The sequence below is a fragment of the Rhineura floridana genome, chromosome 5, assembly GCF_030035675.1.
Source record: "Rhineura floridana isolate rRhiFlo1 chromosome 5, rRhiFlo1.hap2, whole genome shotgun sequence".
Taxonomy (NCBI): domain Eukaryota; kingdom Metazoa; phylum Chordata; class Lepidosauria; order Squamata; family Rhineuridae; genus Rhineura; species Rhineura floridana.
Window position 1 is genome coordinate 63545384 of NC_084484.1, and position 23668 is coordinate 63569051.

At 40.8% G+C, this 23668-nt stretch overlaps 1 protein-coding gene across 2 annotated transcripts in view; it reads right to left on the reverse strand.

Annotated features, from left to right (window-relative positions):
- Nucleotides 1-23668, reverse strand: part of CYFIP1 (cytoplasmic FMR1 interacting protein 1) — a 94415-nt gene that overhangs the window by 14360 nt on the left and 56387 nt on the right. For both annotated transcript variants that reach the window (XM_061626964.1, XM_061626963.1), the window contains exons 24-26: nt 17922-18065; nt 12512-12602; nt 4901-5031 (exon numbers count right to left, since the gene is read on the reverse strand). In XM_061626964.1, the coding sequence (XP_061482948.1) occupies nt 4901-5031; nt 12512-12602; nt 17922-18065 (366 nt within the window). The remainder of the gene's footprint in view (nt 1-4900; nt 5032-12511; nt 12603-17921; nt 18066-23668) is intronic.

A 23668-nucleotide genomic window follows, 5' to 3' on the forward strand; every position in this document is an offset into this window, starting at 1 on the left:
CAGACGGTCTCTTGTACGCCTTTCCTCCCATACCATTGTTAGCCAAAACCTTGAGGAAGGCGCGAACCGAGAGGGCACAGCTGGTTCTGATAGCACCATTTTGGCCACGCCGACCGTGGTTCTCAGATCTTCTGGCAATGTCAATGATGGATCCTTGGACAATTCCAGTCAGGCCAGACCTTCTATCCCAGGGTCCAGTATGGCACCAGGACCCTACTTGGCTCAATCTAACAGCGTGGCGTTTGAACGGGGACATCTGAGGTCAGCTGGACTGTCTGACGCTGTGATTGATATTATTTTGGCCTCGAGAAGACCATCTACCACTCGTATTTATCAACACACCTGGGTGGCTTTCTCCAAGTGGTGCCAGTCCCACCACCACGATCCATCTCAGGCCACTATGCATCAGGTGCTGCAATATCTCCATAGCGGCTTTATGATGGGACTTCGACCCAACACTCTACGTCGACATGCGTCTACTCTGTCGTCCATCCTCTCAGTGTCCTCTCCTGGAGTTCATATTTCCTCACATCCATTCATCAAACGATTTTTGAGGGGAGTCGCCCTACAATCTCCGGCTGTTGTCCATCGGTTCCCCTCATGGAGTTTGCCGAAAGTTCTGCAGGCTTTGCAACGCCCTCCGTTTGAACCCATCAGGACTGTGCCCCTATGTATGCTGTCCTTCAAGGTCTTGTTCCTGATCGCAGTCACGTCTGCCAGACGCGTTTCGGAGTTGGGTGCATTGTCTTCTGCTTGACACCTCTGCGTATTCCATAAGGACTCTGTTGTGCTGAAGACTGATCCTTCCTTCCGTCCCAAGGTCGATTCAGTTTTTCATTGCAACCAGGCCATTGTTTTGCCTTCCTTTTGCCCGAATCCTACCCATCCTCTCGAGAAGGCTTGGCATTCGTTAGATGTCCGGAGGGCTCTCAAGACCTACCTGTCTAGGACCCAAGAGATTTGACGGAGTCTCTATTTGTATCCGTTCATCCAAGGTCTATGGGGCATAAAGTATCCAATCCTACCTTATCCCGTTGGTTAAGGGCATGTATTACGTTAGCATATGAGTCTCTGAAGCTGTCAGTTCCAGCTAGTATAACGGCTCATTCTACCAGGTCAGCTGCCACTTCGGCTGCCTTTGCCACTAATGCTCCTGTTGCCGATATTTGTAGAGCTGCAGTCTGGTCTACCCCACACTCGTTTATAAGGCATTATAAAATTGATCGTTATGCCTCTGCTGACGCATCTTTCGGCAGACGAGTGTTGCAACAGGTTCTTAATGAGGATTAACACGTGGGTGGTCCCTCCCTGTATGGGCTGCTTTGGTACATCCCGTAGTGATGGCCCACCTCCTATGGAAAATGTACCATTGGTCTCACCTGAAAGGTGATTTTCATAGGAGTGGGCCATCACGACCCTCCCAGTTGGAGGATGACTAGATATTTCTAATGGGTTACATATTATTGTTACGCTATTATATTTAAATGTAAGAGTGAAGTCAAGACTTTTAGTTCTGTTATATTGTTATGTTAGAGTCATGTTATTATGCATGCGACTATTGTGTTATTTTCCTGGCGGGTCTGTTGGCCTTGTTCCTGTATTTTTAAATTTCTCTTTTTAGACTCGCTACGAATGAACTGGAGAGTGGGAGGGGCCTGACGCCCCTAGTCTTGACTTCAAAGACATTCTTGCCTTCGCACGATAGGTGGAACTATTACCCGCAGTGATGGCCCACTCCTATGAAAATCACCTTTCAGGTGAGACCAATGGTACATTCTGCAAGCGAAAGTCCTTACACTAAGGAGACAACTTCATTGGATACAACCATGTGAATCTGAAAGATGCCTCCTGATATCACCTACTTGATTAGTCTTCAAGCTCGGGACATTTTTTTCCTCACTCCCACTGCCCATGTCATAGTTACTTGGCAGGCTAATTTTACATTCTCACCTCATTCCTTAATTCTCTCTTTTCCTCATATTAACTAGCACCTTTCTCAAGTTAAAATTTCATCTTAACAGTACATCACATTTGAGTGGCCAGCATGGATAATATTAATTTCAGATAAAACATTAGGACTATTGAAAGGGTACAAGAAGGGTCCCACTTCCTTTACTACTTGCACAAGTAAAAATCAAGTAAATGAACAACACAAATGAAGCTGAGAATTTAAGAAAGAAAAGCCACCATTCTATATGCTCATCCACAAAATTTCAATGACTTGGAAAGTTAAAATAATAAAAAGAGAAAGTCTAAATGTATAGTTTTGCAATACAGAATGTTGTTCTGATCCATTTTTCTATCAAAAACAAAACAGGCTCTCCAGAGGATAGTCACAAGTGTCAAGGCAATCTTCAGCATCTCTTATATTGCACAAAATGTTGTATTGGGTGCAAAGTTCAACTTCCTTATAATTAACAATAAACAAGTTTCTAGCTGTTATGGTTGCATAGTTGTATATGCAGGAAATGCCTGGTAACATTTGCTTATTTTGCATACATTCCACATTTTGCAGAATTCTAGTTAACACAGAATTTGCCTCTATTTTTCGAATGTACACATAGCCCTAACTTTATATATGTCAGAAACAAGAGTTTCTATAGCTGCATTTTCTCTTTTAAGATGGTTTCTATCCTGATCAAAGGTTGCTTCCCTGAACTTAACTAAATGAAATTTTGTATGTTTTTATAGGATTTTTTTAAAGAAAAAATGCCATCTAAAAATAGCAGATGTTGGCTACACTACAGCAAGTATCTTTCTATGCTAAGGGGTAACAAAATACTAAAATATAACAGAACACAGTAAGTCAGTATGATAGACTTCCAAAATTTAGTGTGCTATAAGAAATTATATTAGTCCTTTATAAATCTTGTTGAGTTATGCATCTATTTTTGGACAGTTTCTGTAAGGCTAGGAAAACAGCACAAATGACTGCTCACACAATTTTTTCTCTCTTTTTTAAGTAAAGGGTATCTTAAAAAGTATGAAGTAGTATCAAGAGATCCATTTCAATTTCTGACAGTCCACACTTCCTGTTTTCATCTTTTCTGTAGCAATTCACAGCAACTTCTCCAAAGACAGTGTCCTGGTTCACATGTAATGCAAAACCAAAGCATGGCTTAGCTCCAGGTAGCACGGCAGCACCAGGAGCAAGGACAGAGTGATGTGGCCACACTGTGTGTACTTGCACACTTGCTCATTCATGCTAAGCCAGTTTGGCTTAGGCTTATACCGTTAACATGAACCAAGCCAGTATCTTCTTTTTTTAAGCTGCAGTTCCTAGTTTGGACACCAGGTGGCATCAAGAGAACAGAACTTTTCTTTATCAGAAAAAACAGAAATCTATGCTTCTGTCATTTTGAATCTTAATTCTTATGACAAATTCTAGAGCTGCCATCCCCTTCCTCAAAAAGTTATTTCCAAGGAAATGGATTGAAAAGGTCACTAGACGATTCGGAGTTGACACTTGAGTCTGTGTCACCTGAAAACATGTAAGACATTAAAAATTCAATAATAGGCAAAAAAAATACCTTTGTGGTTATACGCAAGTATAGCCAAAACATATTTCTATCAAACTTTAAAAAGCAGGGAAATTGGGCAGCTATAGTGAATGCACCAGGGGACCTGACCTCTCTGAGATATTGGACTGCCCTACAAAGTTGTCCAAATGCAAACGCAATTTGGGTTGGTCTTTCACAGTCCAATCCACTTCCTGTGTAGCTTGGAAGAATTTGGTAATATGTGCCTCTGAGCATTTCGTGGGTGGTGGCAACACCTGCACTCAGGACAACATCTCCAAAGATGGAGAATTACATGTTTTGTATTTTGTTGGTGTTCTTCTCGCTTTGTTTCTTTCCTGTGTTACTACTGTTTCTATAGAACATCTAACCTAGAAAATTATATTTCTCTCATTATTTATCTTAGAAATCTGTGTCAAATTTATTTTTTATTAATTTCAAAGCCTTTTTATTGGTCAATGTCATATGATGGTGAAGACAGCCTTTTGTGTTTCAAACTGGAGGTCATGTTCTATTTCTATTTTGGGTGCATTAATGATTGAATCTGAAAGTGCTATTTGATGTACAATCAGACTGATTGCAATATGTTATTACTTAAGCAAGGAATCTAACTGCTGGGAAAAACAAACTTGGCCTGCCCAAGATGCATGTATGTGTTCAGCCTCATATGCTTAAACCATTCCACTTAAGGAAGGGTGGGTATGGTCAATTAAAAACCTAGAATTTTGCTAGAATATATTTCACCTCCCGCTGTTTCATCTTGTGCAAACTGAGATACTCCTCATGTCCACTGGAGACTATTCTGCAGAATAGTCAGTGCCATTATTCCACAATTGGTTTTGGAGGATTTTTGTAGTGCAAGTTATGCAAAGTGTTGCTGTATTTCACATATTCACAGAAACAGAAGCAAAAGAAAATGCTTCATTAAAAGTGCAAAGCAAATCAAACATATTTAAAGTGACTATATGAACTATATAATTTGTCTTCATAATGTTGCTTCCTCTCTGCTAAAACAAGATCAGCACAGCACGTGTCTTGTTTCTGTTATTTGGGCTGACTGCACTGACAGAAAAAAGTCCAACAGGGGTCTGGATTTTTTTTCTTGTTTTACACTCTGAACTCTCGATTCTCTCTGACTGTTTTGTGTATTGCCATGAAAACACAGAAGGCTGTTAAGCAAATGTTTCTGAGTTCAGGACTGTTAAGTACTGTAAGGTTTTGTTCTGGAATGAGCTTATGGGAAGCAGCAGAATGGCATGGGGGTATTTTCAACTTAACATTGCGGAATGCAAAAAATCCATGCTGACTATAGTAATAGTATACAGCCACTCTCATGGCTGTATAATATTAGAGAGTGCATGTAGATTCAAATCATCACTTACCAAGCTCTGTTCAATGAGTAGACAGAAGAGTACAGCATTTCCCACTTCTCGCAGATTTTGAAAACACACAGTTTTCAGTTCTGCATATTCAACAATGTCCTTTAGCTGATGATGAAAGAATTCCAGAATACCTGAGAGAAAAGGTGGAGGGGGGGAATTGTAGAAAGCAAAATAAATGAGCTTGTGCACAAGGAAGTAATGCAATCATTGACAGAAAATTAGATTTTTCTAAATATACATTTTGACTATCTACCTTGTGAAGGCAATATTCAACAGTAACTAAAATACTGCAGTTTGACATCTCCAAAGCCTCCATGGAGCTCCCCAACAACAGCCATCTAACCCTTATAGAATATTGGGTAGCTCATACGCAGGAGCTCTGAGAGTACACACATAATCTTTGCATTAAGGGCACTTGTATACTGTGGGTACATATACACACAAGCAACCTGCCATGGAAGGGAAACCAAGTAAGGCATGTCTAATATGCAGATTTGTATAACTTTACATAAGTTTTGGAAGGGTTAAGGTTAAAGATTGTGCAAACTTTAGCTCCAATTTCATGGGCTAAGGATCACGTATAAGGAAACAATCCTGATACCCCTTCTGCATACTCAGCAAGCATGAATTTTGTTATAATAGGAATTAGGCCTAAGAATCCTACTTTCCACATATGTGCTGAAACCTCAGATATGTATGGTGGCGACACCATGGATTTGGCAAACCATTATTACTGTTGCCCACCTGGAACTGTACACAGTGGGAAGGGGGAGGGAATGTCAAACCTCCTTGTATAGGGCACAATGCATGGTGAGTGACTTATGACTGAGGGCATATGATACAGCCAACTGACTGAAGTTAAGAAGGTTTGAGTCAGGTCAGTGACTAGATGCGACTCTGCATGGATACCCCATGTATGCTGCCTTCGGTTTCATCATGAGAGAAAGCTGGGATATAAAAATACTAAACAAATGTGTTTACTTTTCCATATAAGAGTTTATGAGTTGCCTGTCCTCCAAGACACTGGAGATGACCTAGCCTAAAAAACTGGTTAGGTGCTCAGCACTCAGGTCTCATTCAGAATGATCCTTCAAACCAGAAACTTTCACTTTGCCTTTGGATGCGTGGGAAGGATGGCAGAAAGCACATAAGCCCAAGGTTCACACAAGCAGCTCATTCCTGATTTCTCAAACCACAGCTTGGAGGATCATCTGAAGTTGTATTCACACAGAGAATTGAGTTAAGTTTCAGATATGGGCTAGCTGGTGGCATGAGGAACTTTCACCTTTCTTTAAATGATGAGGCATAGCTGGGATACACAAACTATGCTGTGGATGGGTTTCACTAAAATAACCTTTGCCCAAGGTTTAAAATCTTAGGAAAACGGGGGTATAGGTGACAACACATCATAAAAGGCAGCTGGATAAAAGCTATGAAAATCAGGAGCCAAATTTGATACCCAGAAGGCCAAAACAAAATAATACAGAACTGTTTAGAAATGTGATGCCTTCTGATTCTAACTATAACCACTTAACCTCTGGCCTTCCTTATTCCAACTCTCACCTAACTTTACCCTCTAGCACACTGTTCTTCACCCTTGGGTGCCCAGATGTTGTTGGACTACAACTCCCATCATCCTTGGCCACTGGCTAAACTGGCTGGGGTTGATGGGAGTTGTAGTCCAACAACATGTGGGCACCCAAGGGTGAAGAACAGCGTGCTAGAGGGTAAAGTTAGGTGAGAGTTGGGATAAGGAAGACCAGAGGTTAAGTGGTTATAGTTTGGATCACCACTTATCAGTAATGATTCTGTTTCCTGACTCCTAACTGAGCAGAGCAGAGGGAGCTGTCTCAGCTGGTCCACAGGAGAGGAGTTACAAGCAAGCCAGCTTTCAGAGAGTGAGAGAACAGAGTAAGCAAACAGGGAGAGCAAACAGGAGTTTGACAAGAGTTCAACAGGGAGGTTCCTAAAAAAATAATAATTACTAATTATTCTTGTACAGTGCACTGCATGCCAGTGGGACTCTCAAGTTTAGCTGAAGTAGGACAGGACAAAGCACAGGCCACTCCAAAACAAGTAGTTAGAAAGAAACAAAAGGTAGAAGAGAGTATGAACGGGAAGGACACTCCAGTGGTTGTGACCTGCAAGGTGTGTGCCATGTTTGTTTTCTTGCCTGAGAACAACATGGCATACACGTGCAACAAGTGCAAGCTCACGGCACTGTTGGAGGAAAAAGTGAGAGGCCTGAAACAGCGGGTGGCCACACTGAGAAGTATAAGAGAAGACAAAGAGTTCTTAGACAGAATGCTGAAACAACAGCAGCAAAGAGACGTGGAGGTGGAAGAGCAACAGCATGTGGTAGCAGAAGAGGAGACTGCTTTGGAGGGGAACAACTAAGTAGAGGAAACTCCATGGGAAAGGTATAGTTAGGAGCAAAAGAGAAGGAAGACACCCTTCACCAGTGGAACCAGAGAGCTTCGGCTATGGGGTGGTATATAAATACAATAAATAAATAAATAAACAAACTATGGAATCATTTTCAATCACTCGAGGATGAGACAGGAGGACATCCTGTGGTGGAAGAATTACAGGAGACCCCATGCGACAACGAGCAAGAGGCTGAAGCTGAATCAAGTAGGGGAAATGAAACCACGCCCCACAACAAGAAGAGAAGAGTACTAGTAGTGGGAGACTCCCTACTGTGTGGGATCGAAATGCCGAGAAGATCCGTGGACTCGCCAGGTGTGCTGTCTACCAGGAGGACAGATTAGAGATGTGACAGAAGGGTTGCCATCACTCATCAAGCCCACAGACAGGTATCCCTTTCTCTTCATCCATGTGGCAACAAATGATACTAAAATCACATCAGACTTTGAAGTTCTAGGAAAGAAACTCAAGGACTTTGGGGCCCAGATAGTTTTTTCATCCATCCTTCCAGTACTTAGAAGAGGAGTAGAAAGGGAAAGAAAAATACTCTGTGTGAATGAATGGCTACGAAGATGGTGCCGACGTGAGAGATTTGGATTCTGGGACCACGGGCTATGGTTCCTGGAAGATGGACTGCTGGCAAGTGATGGGTTGCATCTCACAAGGACTGAGAAAAATGTGTTTGGCCACAGCATGGAGACGTTCATCTGGAGGGCTTTAAACTCAATCCTAAGGGGGAGGGAGACGTAAACTTGGTGGTAACGACTGATGAAAGCTTGTGCACAGTAATGGGAACAGAGAGATCAGATCTAACAGGGCCCAGTAACAATCCTCAGAAAAATGTAGTAAGGAAGCCAAGCCATAAATCACATGGTCTTCGATGTCTGTATACTTATGCGCAGAGCATAGGAAACAAGCAGGACAAATTTGAACTCTTAATACAGGAGGGTAATTACGACTTGATAGATATAACTGAAACTTGGTGGGATGACTCCCATGACTGGAATACAGCAATTGAAGGATACAACTTTTTCAAGAAGAACAGAAGGAATAAAAAGGGAGGTGGAGTCGTGCTATATGTTAAAAATATATATCCCTGCACAGAAATACAGGAAGATGAGCTTGGTAGTTCCACCGAGAGTATCTGGATGAAAATTAATGGGGCAAGTAATAAAAGGAATGTGGTGCTTCGAGTCTCCTACCAACCACCCAATCAAGGAGAAGATGAGAATGTAACTTTTGAAAAGCAAATTGCCAATGTTTCGAGGAGGCATGATGTAGTAGTAATGGGGGACTTCAATTATCCCAATAACTGTTGGGAGACAAATTCTGCCAAACACGGCCCCTCCAAGAAATTTCTGGCTTGTGTTGGAGATAACTTCCTCCTACAGAAAGTGGAGGAAGCAACCAGAGGATCAGCTATCCTGCACTTGATTCTAACCAATAGAGATGATTTGGTGGATGAAGTGCCAATTACGGGAACTCTGGGGGTAAGTGACCACACCATACTTGAATTCTTGATTTTAACAGAAGCAAAAGCTGAGAGTAGCCACACACGCACCCTGGACCTCAGGAAAGCTGATTTTAATAAACTCAGAAGAATTGAAAATACGGTTCCATGGCAAGCTACCCTAATGAGAAGAGGAGTCCAAGATAGGTGGGAGTTTCTAAAAAATGAAATTCTAAAAGCACAATGGCAAGCAATTCCAACAAGGAAAAAAGGGGGAAAGAAATGGTGGCACGGCTACTCAATGAGGATGGCAAAATGACAACAGATGACAGAGGCAGAAGTGCTCAATTCCTACTTTGGCTTAGTCTTCTCCCAAAAAAGGGTCTATGACCCTCCCAGGGAACATGAATTGGAAGGGGCAGGATTGGAGCTTGAGACTGATAGACAAATGGTCAAGGAATACCTAATCACTTTGAACGAGTTCAAATCAGCAGGGCCCAATAAACTGAATCCTAGAGTATTGAAGGAACTGGCTGAAGAACTCTCAGAGCCGCTGTCTATTATCTTTACAAAATCATGGAGGACTAGCGAAGTGCCGGATGACTGGAGGAGAGCTAATGTTGTCCCTATCTTCAAATAGGGCAAAAAGGAGGAACCGGGGAACTACAGACCAGTCAGCCTAACATCAATCCCTGGAAAAACTCTGGAGCAGATTATAAAGCAGTCAATCTGTAAGCACCTTGAAAGCAATGCAGCGATTACTAGAAGCCAACATGGATTTATGAAGAACAAATCCTGCCAAACTAATCTTATCTTGTTTTTTGATCAGGTAACCTCCCTTGTAGACTCTGGGAATGCTGTTGACATAATATATGTCAACTTCAGCAAAGCTTTTGACAAAGTGCCCCATGATATTCTGATTAGGAAGCTAGCTAAATGTGGGCCGGATGGAACAACTATCACGTGGATCCACAGTTGGCTACAGAATCGTACTCAAAGAGTGCTTGTCAATGGTTCCTTCTCAAACTGGGTGGAAGTAAAGAGCGGGGTACCACAGGGCTCAGTCCTGAGCCCAGTGCTCTTCAACATTTTTATTAACAACTTGGATGAGGAGGTACAGAGCATGCTTATCAAATTTGCAGATGATACAACATTGGGGGGCATAGCTAATACCGTGGAAGACAGAAAGAAAATTCAAAGGGACCTTGATAGGCTGGAGCATTGGGCTGAAAACGACAGAATGCAATTCAACAGGGATAAATGCAAAGTTCTACACTTAGGAAAAATAAACCAAATGCACAGTTATAAGATGGGGGATACTTGGCTCAGCAATACGACATGTGAGAAGGATCTTGGAATTGTCGTTGATCACAAGCTGAATATAAGCCAACAGTGCAATGTGGCTGCAAAAAAGGTAAATGCTACATTAGGCTGTATTAACAAAAGTATAGTTTCCAAATCGCGTGAAGTATTAGTTCCCCTCTATTCAGCACTGGTTAGGCCATCTTGAGTACTGCATCCAGTTCTGGTCTCCACACTTCAAGAAGGACGCAGACAAACTGGAACAGGATCAGAGGAGGGCAACAAGGATGATCAGGGGACTGGAAACAAGTCCTATGAGGATAGACTGAAAGAACTGGGCATGTTTAGCCTGGAGAAGACTGAGGGGAGATATGATAGCACTCGTCAAGTAACATGAAAGGTTGTCACACAGAGGAGGGCCTGGATCTTGATCGTCCCAGAGTGCAGGACATGGAATAATGGGCTCAAGTTGCAGGAAGCCAGATTTCGACTGAACATCAGGAAAAACTTCCTAACCTAACCAGTTACCTAGAGAGTTAGTGGGCTCTCCAACACTGGAGGCATTCAAGAGGCAGCTGGACAGTCATCTGTCGGGAATGCTTTGATTTGGATTCCTGCATTGAGCAGGGGGTTGGACTTGATGGCCTTATAGGCCCCTTCCAACTCTACTATTCTACGATATTCTTCCTTGCAATCAAAATTCTTTCTACCAAGGGGACAGGGGCTGAAAGGAGTGCAGAGTTTTCTTTTTATTTGACTACCCATTACACTTACAAAGACCAATGTGACTTTTGTCTAAAATTCTGTCATTTAATTTTGGGGTAGCTAACAATTGAACCCCTCACATTTTTTTAACAATGGCTAATGAGGCAATAAATCAGTCCAAGAGGAGAACCACAGGAGCCAATATCTCAGAACCTTTTTGACTTAAGTTCAGCCTTGGTAATACAAGTCAAGCACCAAATATGATGTAAAAAAAAATATAAATTTAGTTAAAATGAGTTCTAATAAGGCTAAGTAATACTTGGAACAGGAAGGAGAAGAAAAGATACTCAAAGCCAGGAACAAAGTGCAATGATTCATTCATGTTAAAAGTGCAGATGTTATGTTATGTAAGCCTTAAAAATCATGGTCAAACAATAATGGTTCTTCAGTGATAATTCTTCTGAAGTGGCCTCCCAGCAGCAGCTCCTCTACCAAGGTCACTTGTGTTAAAAAGCTAAGACACCAACTGAATAAAACAAGCTTTGAACTATATCATTATTCCAGATGCCAGGAGCATTACATACTGCAGTGGTGGGGAACCTCTTCTGGCTGCTAGGCTAGAACCTCATCTCCCCATCCCTAGAGGGCCAAATCTGACAAGTGGACAGTCAATCACCTGATGTCATAGTTAAGTAAATCTGTATAGATATTAGCAGAGATTGCCAACAGTCTGAGATGCAGTGTGCCAGTGTGTGCATCTACCTAAGAAAGCAGGCTTTTACCCTGCATTGAGATCACTGAGACTTAAGACTTAGTAAAATAAGAAAAGCTACTTTATTTATAGAAATACATAGTAGATAGGAAAGGCACACCTAGTTTTAACTAACTAAGTTGGAGGTGCAACGCCCAGGTTTGGGAGTTGCCCTCATGGCTCAGGAGGGAGAGAGCAGTGTCAAAGGTGCCTCCTCTCTCTGACAGTCGAAGGAGAGAAGGAAAGGAAAGGGCGGAAAGAGGAGAGGCAGATAAGCTTCCCTAAGCATATCAGTCTGACGGGAAGGAAGTCAGTCAGAGCATCACAGGTAAAGGTAGTCAAGCCTAGCCATCTGGAGGACCCTAACTCTATCTCCCTTCATGAACATAACATAAAGAACATAAAGAACAAAACAGGAGTTGCTCTTGCCTCACTTCCAACAATAGTGATGTCAGGTAATGCTGTACTTTGAAGCCCCAACTGTCAGAACTTCTAAGTGCAGTACAGGTCTGCTTGAAAGCTCTTTTGCAAATAACCCTGTGCTGCTCTTTGAGCCTTCAAAAACCACAGTGTTAAAGAGCACTGTGGAGCTGTTTGCAAAATGGATTTCAAACAGTCCTGCACTGCAGCAAGAGAATAAGTGCATGCAGCCAAACTGAGCAGGATTGAAGCCGCTGCTGACCAGCTAATGAGCAGAGGGCTCAGTCCTGCTGGCTGCGGGGTCTGCTTCACCACACATTCTCCACAGGGAACATGCTGGCGAAGCACCATCCAGCAAGACTGAACCTTCCACTCACCAGCTGATAAATATATGTCAAGAAAATCTGAATATGCACTGCCCTAGTGCATGACAATGTGAAAACATCATTGTTCAGTTGTATTTGCTAATCTAAATTGTTTATTAAATAATGTACTAAAGCCAAGGAACCAAACTGGCTTTTAATGCTGGAATAACATGATGGAAAAGGTAACTTACCTGGGGAACCATACTCGTGTCTGGGCAACCTACAGATTTTCGGCATCACTTCCATTAAGGTCTTCACATATTGCAAAATTGTGCCTTGGAGCTACAAGAAGACAAATGATTAGTTTTGCTGAAGAAATAGAAGTCAGGCTGTGATTCAGAATACACATGAGCTGGTATATTTGTATTCCAAATACAAAGGGCTGCTTCATACATGACATTTGTAGGGGAGTGGAGTGGAGTAAAGAACGCATACACTGTAATGTGTGAACATGACTTCCAAGTGTACATACATGTAGAAATCCAGATGTAAGCACAATGTTTCTACATACCTATATACATGTTTTTATTCCCACAAGCAGGACTATTTGTGTACCAAACATGAAGTAGATTACTACCAAGGAGTTAGTTAGTAAGTGTCCCAGAAGACCTGAACCTTGGATCTCCCCCTCTCCTCCACTTAAAACCTTAAAAATATATATCCGTTGCTTACAAGAAGGGTTTCCCTCTCAGTCAGCCTAAAGGTGCATATAATACATAGGCATTAGTATATGCAAAATAATTTTATGCAAATGTGTCCCATGAGCCTGTGCCTGGAGTTCAGGGACCTAGCGATGCCTCTGCATTTACTACCATCAATACAAGAGGCACTAAAGATCTGCAAATTCATACTGATAACAACAAGACAATTAAAGTAAACATGCACAAGACTGGGTTACACAGCTTTTCTGGATTTGAACAACATTCATGCAGCTCAATGTGAAATATTAAATCCTTTCTGATTTCTAATCATGTTGACTGTAAAATGCAAATATTTTTGCTGATGAAACACTAATTACTTGTTTTTCTACAGAGTTCCTCTAATGCACTGGTGCAAAATACACTTCAAAGGGATTTTCCTTTTAAAATGTGAGCTCCCTTGTGATTTCTTCTTCAAATCTGTATCCTATACATCCTAGGGATCTAATTTCTGAACAATTAAAAAAAGTCAATTCAAACGCTCTCTTGAGGTTTGGGAGGCCACCACAAAAGACATGGAAGGTGGTATCTAGAGCTGCAGTATGTGTGTGTTTGTGTGTGTGGGATTTGCCCAAAATCAGACTGAGGCAGCTTGCTCAAGCAACTTCCCCCTAATTTTTGCCACATCAGCTCTCCCACTGCCAGATGAGGGATTCTGGGTTGTGTTCAAGGGACTGCAGTGGAAGAGGAGGAGGAATGGGAAAGCCCCCATCCACAAGCAGACACAATGTTCCCACATAAAGGAAAAAACCAGAAATAACTACTAGTTTTATATGAGACTTAAGCAATTAAGAACCGAAGAACCTGCTGGATCAAGCCAATGGCCCATCTAGTCCAGCACCTGTTCTCACAGTGGCCAACCAGATGCCTGTGGGAAGTCCACAAGCGGGACAAGAGTTTGTCAGTTCCAGACAAACACTACTATGGTGTGCGTGTGCGTGTGTTCTGTCACAGAGACAATTTTTTAATGTCTTTTGTCTACAAAATGTAATTCATACCAAGAGGATGCTACTTAGGTTTAATTTCGCATCTAATCATGTATGACACAGATACGCACTGCTGGATTTGTTCTTCTGTTTTGCCCACTATAGAAGTAACAGTCAGGAACAATATTCACTGAAGATTTATGTCCCTGGAAGAGGGAGTAATACCATCAGCCCTCAAGGAGGCAGTAATGAAACCGATTCTAAAGAAGCCCTCCTTGGATCCCCAAGATTTGAACAAGTTTCGCCCAGTCTCAAATCTGCCATTCTTGGGCAAGGCGGTTGAGCGGGTGATGGCAAAGCAGTTGCAAGCGCACTTGGAGGAAGCGGATTGTCTGGATCCATTTCAATCAGGCTTCAGGCCTGGACATGGGACTGAAACGGCCTTGGTTGCCTTGGTGGATGATATGAGGAGGGCGCTGGATAGGGGCGAATGCTCCTTCCTTGTCCTCCTTGATCTCTCAGTGGCTTTTGATACCATTGACCACGGTATCCTTCTAGACTGTCTGGAGAGGTTAGGTATAGGGGGCACTGTATTGCAGTGGTTCCGTTCCTTCCTCTCTGGTAGGTACCAGAGAGTGGCATTGGGGGACAAGGTTTCGGATCCTTGGCCTCTCACTTGTGGGGTGCCACAGGGTTCTATCCTCTCCCCAATGCTATTCAACATCTATATAAAGCCGCTGGGGGCTATCATCAGAGGATTTGGGCTGCAGTGTCACCAGTATGCAGATGACACGCAGCTCTACCCCTCATTCAAGTCCTCACTGAGGTTGGCTGTAGAAACCCTGTCCAAGTGCCTGGAGTCGGTGAGTGGCTGGATGGGAAGGAATAAGCTGAGGCTGAACCCCGACAAAACCAAGGTACTGTTTGTGGGAAACAAGGGAGGGTTGGAGGATGTTGGCCTGGTCCTCAATGGGGTACAATTGCCCCTGAAAGACCAGGTCTGCAGCCTGGGGGTCATTTTCGACTCCCAGCTGTCCATGGAGGCTCAGGTCTTGGCTGTAAGCCGGTCAGCACTGTATCAACTCCATCTGATACGGAGGCTATGCCCCTACCTTCCCAACCATCTGCTCCCATCGGTGGTACATGCCCTCGTCTCCTCTCGCCTAGACTACTGTAATGTGCTCTATGTGGGGTTACCCTTCAAAACGGTCCGGAAGCTGCAATTGGTACAGAATGTGGCGGCTTGCCTGATCAAAGGCAGCCACCGGCGAGATCACATCACGCCAGTGCTGAAGGAGTTGCACTGGTTGTCGGTTATTTTCTAGGCCCAATGTAAGGTGTTGGTTTTGACCTTTAAAACCCTATACGGTCTCAGCCCAGTTTATCTGAAAGAGCGCCTCCAGGCTCATCAAGGATGCCACGTAACAAGATCAGCCTCAAAAGGCCTCCTCTCTATCCCACCAGTTAAAACAGCTAGACTGGTGCGGACTAGGGAGAAGGCTTTTTCTATTGTGGCTCCCACTCTGTGGAATTCCCTCCCAAACTATCTCTGTCATGCCCCCGCTATGATGAGCTTCCGCCAGGCCTTGAAGACCTGGCTCTTCAGACAGTCTTTTGGGGTGGATTGTTTTTTATATTGTTGAGATTTTAATGTTTTAATGTATTTGTATGTTTTTATTCTGTACGTCACCCAGAGTAGTTGGACAACCAGCCAGATGGGCGACTAATAATCTAATAAATATAAATAAATAAATTTGAAAGAGAGAAGTCTTGCAAACTGAGATAGTTTTATATTTAATGTCACCACTTAATACTTCGCAGTTTTACACTTCCTCTTGCATGATTACCTAAAGATGTTCACCCAGTAAAAAAACTTGAGGTTTTTGCTTTAACACAAGATTTAAGACAGGGGACAGGAACCTTCTCTTAAGCTGATGGCCACACTCCCTCAAGGGAAAGTGGTCAGGGGCTACACACTAGTACTGGCTGGGGGCCAATGATGGATGAGGTCAAAGCCAAACATGGGCAGGGACACCACATTCACACACATCCAGACATCCTCTCTAGACACACACATTGACACACACTGCCATTTAAACTTCCCCTTCCTTTATATCTCCCTCTCCCCCTGGCTGAGAAATGTAGGCTTAGAAAAAAGGTCCCATTTGTGTGAAAGAGATCTTTTTGTCTAAGCCAAACTGCCACATGGGATTGTAAATTAAATTAATCTCTCTCTCCCAAGATGCCAGCCCCCCAAAATCTGGACCCCCCAATGTGCAGCGTTTAGGGGGAAAGTCCCACTTTCCCCCTATGCTTAATTACTGGGGAAGGGGGACTAAATTCTGCATGCAAAACTGGTACATACCAACCCCAAAGGACTTAAAGCTGTTATTGCAAAGAAAGGTGGCCCTACCAAATATTAATGTGTGGGGGTTGAATACTTATGCAAGCAATGTGTTTCAGTTTTTTATGTTTCTTACAAACATTTATTTTATTTTTATTTATTTTATTTATTGAATTTATTAGTCGCCCATCTGGCTGGCTGTCCAGCCACTCTGGGCGACGTACAAAATAGGCATACAATACCTAGACATTAAAAATCTAAAAACAATGAAGATAAAATCTAGCCAACCCCAAAAGCCTGCCTGATTTCTCAACATAAAACCGATGTCAACTTACAATAATTGATTTTGAGTTTCAGTGTTCCAAAATAAAATATCATACAAAATGAAATTACAATGTACCATTTGTAATTCAGTAATATGAGAGCATTGGTCATGAGTCCGAGTAATTTTGCAAGGCACTGTATTTCAGCCATGTACATACATAACATTTCAAGGATGTAGCATTTAATCTGATATTAAAAGAGGGAACGACCTAAACACACATCTGAGTGTGGTTAGTGCCTGAATGGGAGCATGCTTGGGAACCCTAAGATATTCTGCCTAAGCACCTCTGAAGGAAAAGCAGGGTAAACAAAGGGAACAGTGCATGTCAAAGAGTTCTGCATAGCAAGATGTTAACATATGTTCATTTCCAAATAATTTTAAGTTCTAGGGCAGGGGTGGGGAACCTTTTCGTCCTGGGGGGCCAGAGCCTTATTGGTCCCCATCCATGCAGGCCAACGTTGACAAGTGTGCAGGACAACCCAGCTGTCAGTAACCTGATGTCATTATGATGTCAGCTGATTGACAGGTGGCTTGTCCATCAAAGTCCCTTGCGTAGTACTTCTCAAGCACCCAGCAGCCAGCTTGGGAACCACAGCGTAAGGGGCTTTGCCAGCCCTATGTTCGGTGCTTTCCTTATGCTGGGCATAAGGTAGGCAAACCTGCTTTCTGCAGAGATTGGCTCCATGACTGAGTTCCCCAGGGAGAAGCTGGTTGTGCAGCTGATCCACAAGGCTTGAACTTACCACCCATCAGCTGATGGGTAGTGCCTTCAACCCTGTTTTCTGCTGGGATCAGCTGCACGATCGCATTCCCCACGTGGAACTCTGTCACATAGCCGATCCAGCTTCATCTCTACGTGCCCTACACCTAATGTCACATATGGTGTCAGGTATGGGGCACGTGGTCATAGTATGGAGAAAATGGCCTCAAGGGCCAAATCTGGCCCATGGGACACAGGTTTCCTCTGGAGGTATAAACATCTACATTTCTTCTCCTCTCCCCAGTATTAAAACAAGAATTCATTTCATTCATGGCACTCATATGGTCCTTTTGAATTTTAAAATGTGTGATTTCGATGCTTCCGAGAATCAGACACATCAGGCACTGATACATGCCTCTTGACTAAAAAAGCCTGTTATTTGCTTTTTCTCAAACAATTTTAATTTGTACCTCAGACATTTGTGGTTATCTGTACTTACCCAGTCAGGTAAATGTCTGTTAGACGTTCACTGAACTGAACAAGAGACATTGATATTGCTTCCCTTAAAATCAATACTGAAATAAAGAACAGTGTGCAGGTCAACGTACCAGACTCTTGACGACTTTCATTAACTCTTCCATTACCACAGCAATGCCTTGATATCCCAGGAGTCTACAGATGACTTTGAAATGAGGGGGGCCAACAAAGTTCCTGTAATTGCTATAAATGCTGGAGTAGGCCAGATTCAAAGCCTAAGAGGAACAATAAACAAACACATACAAATCTAAATTGGCAGCCTTTCTTCCTACATTACAAGTCCACAGATGCTCTCATGGGCAACAGTTATTTTTCTGAGCAAACATTTTCACTCAAATTAAAGAGAAGATAAATATGGGATCCCAGTTTCACCTATAAAAGGAAACATACAACTTTATTTTAAAAAACCCAGAATAAGGTGTAGTATGATTTTAGCTATTTTGAAGCATTTAACTAAAATAAAAAGCAGAATTTTAAGTGAAGAATTTTTGTCAACATATTCTAATAATGATTATCAAGTCTAGAAATCTGGGAGTCTTTGAAGTCAAACCCTTGCAGATATTTCCTATGGTACTCATATACAGGACCCATAGTTCCTGTCTTTATTGGAACCACTACAAAACCAGTTGTTAAGGCTCTTTATTAGCTGTGCATCCATCTACTTTGGCAATGATGGCTCACAAAGAAAATGACTTTCCCCTCGTTAATTAAAAAGAGAAAACTACATCATTTACCAAACTAGAGTAGTAAAACAACCCAAGGACCATTTGGTTAAAGACTCAATGATTATTTTTAAAGGCAGTTTGTTTATTCAAATTTGCAATACACAATACAGCAGAAAATCCTGGAAATTATAGTAAACAGCTTAAAGCCTGCCCAGTGCTTTGCAAATATCAGTGAGTGGGAGTTTAGGCCTCACTATGTGGCATATTGCTCTGATCACAGGCTGCAATATGGTTTTTACATCTTTGAAACTGCAATCCACCTTGTTTGATGCTTTGTAGTTTTATTATGTTTTAACTAACTGAAAGTATATGATTTAAGCGGTATGCATAATCTTTGATTCCATTGTTGACTGCTATTTTATATTTATATTGTACTGTAATACAAAAGCCCAATAAGCCTATGTTTACATGGCATACTTCAGGAAAAAGTACCCATCAACTTTAGCAATGAACCAAAGTTGCTGTATATAACTTATTAGACCAGCATTCCATCTTAATTGTATAGAGATGCCTTTTTCCATTCTGCATAGCATACAGCAGAATCAAGAAAGTGAGGCTAGCTATAGATCTTAGGGATAAGTTGAATTCACTATCAGCAAACAAAAGATAGTGAAATGTAGTGTCTGATGCAGCTAGACTTTCAGCTTTGCTGAAGCTATATACTCTGTAGGTGGCCTTGTACAAGTTACTTTGATCAGCCTCAGACTCCATTTGTAATATAGCAGTGAGAGAGACTTATCTAAAATTGTTGTTTGAGGATGAAGACATTTAGCTTATTAAAAATATAACAAAACTGAGGGCTAATTAGGGAGCATCTTTCTCAATTGTTATTGTATTGTTTGAGGAAAAGCTTACTGTATAGCTGTATCCCGGATTTGTATATCTGAACAGCATTATTATCATGATCTATTATTTCAGAATAGAACTTCATTTATCAGATCAAGAAGTTAGTTGCTGCCATTTTTTAAATCCATAGACATGACCCAACTAAAGTGAAGCACTTTAACAATGCAATCTATGTATGTCTACTCGGAAATAAGCCCCACTGTGTTCAATGGAGCTTACTCTTAGGAAAGTGAGCACAGGATTGCAGCATTAATTTTTTCCACTGGAGAGAATTAGCACAGGTATTTAACTCTGTGATTTAAATCACTGGGATTACAAGTGCTTTATTTTGGCTGTATCACACCCCATTCTGGAAATAAAGCAGCATATAATGCTATCATAGTTTTTTTTTTTAATTCTTTCTGGATCCTTAAAAAACCCATCTAACCTTTAAAAAAAAATCTATCTCCAAGAGAGTTATTAATCAAGTTTGAAGCAAGAACCCTGCTGCAATCCAGACAATTATTACTTATACTTTTCTCAATTTTAGGCCTATATTGACAGATCCTAAATACTTGTATTTATAGAAGTTGTACTTTACATGTGATTTGCTTTCTGGTAAGCTCGTTGAGGATGGCAGCTGTAGACTGCTGGCCCGTGGGCAACCATTATACAGATTTCCAGAGTATGGTATAAAGACAGACGAAGCCACCACCTTGTTAAGGGAAGCAGTCCAGGTCTGGTGAGTGCTTGGATGGGTGAATACTTGGAAACCATGTGTATGCTGCTTTAAATTCCAAGAAAGGTGGGATATACATGTAAGAAACTAAAACAAAATAAAAAGATACCTATATCCTATGAAAGTGCCATCTGCAACCCTACAACTTTGTAAAACAGCTATTTTAAGAGCAATTGAAACACTGCCATTTTTCTCCTGTAGGCTGGGAACTACAGTAACTGATAGAATGGTAGATTATCCAAATCGATGGATAAAAATATTTTGGTTAAAATGAATAAATCCTGTTAATGGATCACATTTGATTGAAAAATCAAGTTGTATATGAACGCTTGCTGGAAAACAGCACACTCAGTGCTGAAGAGTACATGTACACACAGAAAAAGTTTATCATAGTGACAGGATATTTAAAACAGCACGTGTTTCTACATTTAATTTATAAGACAAGGTTTTAGTAACATTCTGGATATGCACTTGGCTACAAAACATCATTTCCCTTTCTTTCCCCATTTCTAACCTGGCTGCTGGAGGATAGAAAACATAATACAGCAACTTCAATTTTTAAGTGTGGTTCTTATTTATTTGTATTAAAGACTTCAAAGCATTTCCAAACAGTTACAAAAAAGGTTCTAAAAATGTATCAAAAGGATGTGGCTGCACATCTACTTGATTTAAAACTGTATTTCTCCCTTTTATACGTCGAGTATGTGTGTGTGCGCGCACACACAAATATATGAATGGTTCATGTAAAGATCTATAGTAGGAGAGAAAAGCTATATGAGGAACAAGTGGGTAAAGGAGAAAAAATTTCACTAGAGAGAAAAATATTATCATCACATAGTCAGCATTAAAAAGTTTAGAATTAGTACAAAACAATTTAAAATATGCCAATCAGAATTTTGTGTTTCTATCAAAAATGTTATGTAAACTTACTAAATCTAATGCGTAAAGTTGGTTAAATTTGAAAATTGCAGCAAAAAAATTTAAACTGATGATACAGAAGAAAGAATTAATAGTGGCAATCTTATGGAGGCTCATTCAAGATAATCAAGCCAAAATGCTCTTCCAAAAGCTACATCCCCTCCTCCCCTAGCCCAGGAGTTTAAGTAATGATGTCACTGAAGAACAGAGCATTATTCACTTGCATCAGCTGCACAGCAAATCAGACAACACAAAAGAAGAATCTAACTAGAGCACTCCAATTTGTATCAGGAAGCAAGCAAGAGAAAATGAAGACTGTTTTTTTCCCATTCTCAGAAAACCTAGGCAACAGAATACTTGAGACAGGATGCTCCTGAACGTAGAAAGAAGATAACAAAGAGGGCCTCATGTGCTAGCATGAAGAGAACTACAAGTGTCACATAATGAGAACTTGGTTCACATAATCTGCTAGCGAGAAACTGGCAGCCATAGACCACGATGAAAACTATTTGTTCAAAGGAGGACCTGAAAGGATAGCCTTTATCCCTCCCCCCACAATATCTGATGAAAGCCTTGGGATTTTTACACTGATGGTACGTATGTATTTTTGAAAATTGATAAATAAAATATGGCATTAACCTCAGGATTTCACTAAAATAAGCATGTGACTTCTATGTATGTGAATATGCGAGAGGGAGGGAGAGATAGAGTGTGAGAGAGTGTGTGCATGCATAACGTGTGTGCATTATAATAATTATTATTATTTGATTTATTTCCCGCCCTTCCTTCCGGCAGAAGCTCAGGGTGTGTGTATATATGAATGAGGGAGAGAGGGGGGAGGGAACTGTTTTGTTTGAAGACTATGCTGATAAGAAAGGAGATAGAAGGACCTCACCAGGAAGCATCAAATCACATACATTTAATCTTACCTATAAAAAGGCACAGTTCAGCTAGGTAATATTAAATAAAATAACAAATGTACATTTATAGCCTTAAAGCAATGTTGTATCTGGAGAGAAAAAATCATTACTGCATGTGATGCACCGGGCTTGTTCAACATAGCAGTGAATCTCAGCAGGTTTGTCACTACTGTTAAGTTTATAAAAATGACAGATGATTTGTTTCAAATTATCAGGGGTTTGTTTAACCTTCTTGAAAATAAGGTAAATTTTACAATATGTTCTACTTTTGTTTATTTCAGCTTTGAGCAAAAATTGTGTTCCTCCAAAGAACCTAAAATTCACAAATTCTGAAGGAGAGTTTGAGAAATCATTTCTCAGGGGACTTATTTTTTATTTACTGGGCTGTTTCAATATTATATTGAAATTTGACTTTGCCTAGTCTACTGCTGAATCTAAATAAGATAAGTTTCCCATTTACATTCACAATATCAACAAATGTAGTAATTCTGTAATACTAAACTAATGCATTTCAAACTTATTGGTGAGATTTAGGCAGCAATTTTACACTCTAACTCTGTTAAAAAAAATAGGTCCCAAATGAGTAAGTTTAAAATGCCAGCTATAGGCAATAATATTTTTAACTAGTTTCAAGAAAAAATTGTATCTTAGGCTAAAAGTATAATTCAATGAAACAATACAAAACTGTTTACTTTTGGTGACTATGAATGATTCTGCATGAAATATTTGGGTTATTGCCTGCAGATTGCTAGTCATGAACAATACCTTGGCACATTTATTTTAAATATGACTAATATGCAATGCTCTAATACAGAATCAAGTAGCAAAATATTTTCACATGTATAGGCATACTCAGGTGAGATTGAACATGGAGAAAAGTAGGCAGGAAATGCTGCATAAACTAGCCCCAAGAACTTACTGTTTGTTGCCACAACAATAAAAATGTTTCGATTCTAAACAAGGGCTATCCCTTTTTCTGAAAGCAAAATCCTTTATCTTTGAAGTGCAGTTCATATCCCTTCAAATTAACATGTGATAGTTAGCGACTTTAAAAAGGTATGAATTGCACAGTGATAACTTACCAAGTTCTACACTATTACTTTCTATGGAGGGTACTAATACAGATACCACTGTGCCATTAAATACTAAACAGCACGTAATGTGGCATAGCAAATGTTTATTTTATTTACTTATTATATTTATATCCCACAGCTCCTCTCTTCCATAAACAAAACTGGATTCAACAATACTTGTGGAAAGCTTCATTTTTTTCATTGCCTTGGCTTAGAAGCGCAAGGGGCAGGAATGGAAAATGAAACAATGACCAATTTGGTTAGATGTCCAATGAAACATCAATAAAATATAGATACTTAAAGTCAATGACTTTGAAATAATCCCACTTTTTAAGAAATATGCTTTCAAATCAAACAGAAAGGCATTCCAAAAGTTGTCCATTATACATTCTTATGATTCCAATAGTAGAGTGATTCGAAGCAAGAATCTAAATAGCCTGAGAACATCCAATACTGTAGATTTTTTTAAAAAAATTAATTATTGATTGGTTCATGGATGGAAGGCCACTGGAAGCTCCATGTAAGTCTCTCTGACCTTTTGCTTGGCTTTTTAAAGAAAAGGTAAACGTAATAAATAAATGCCTGAACAACAAATATTTATCTTATTTGACTATTAAA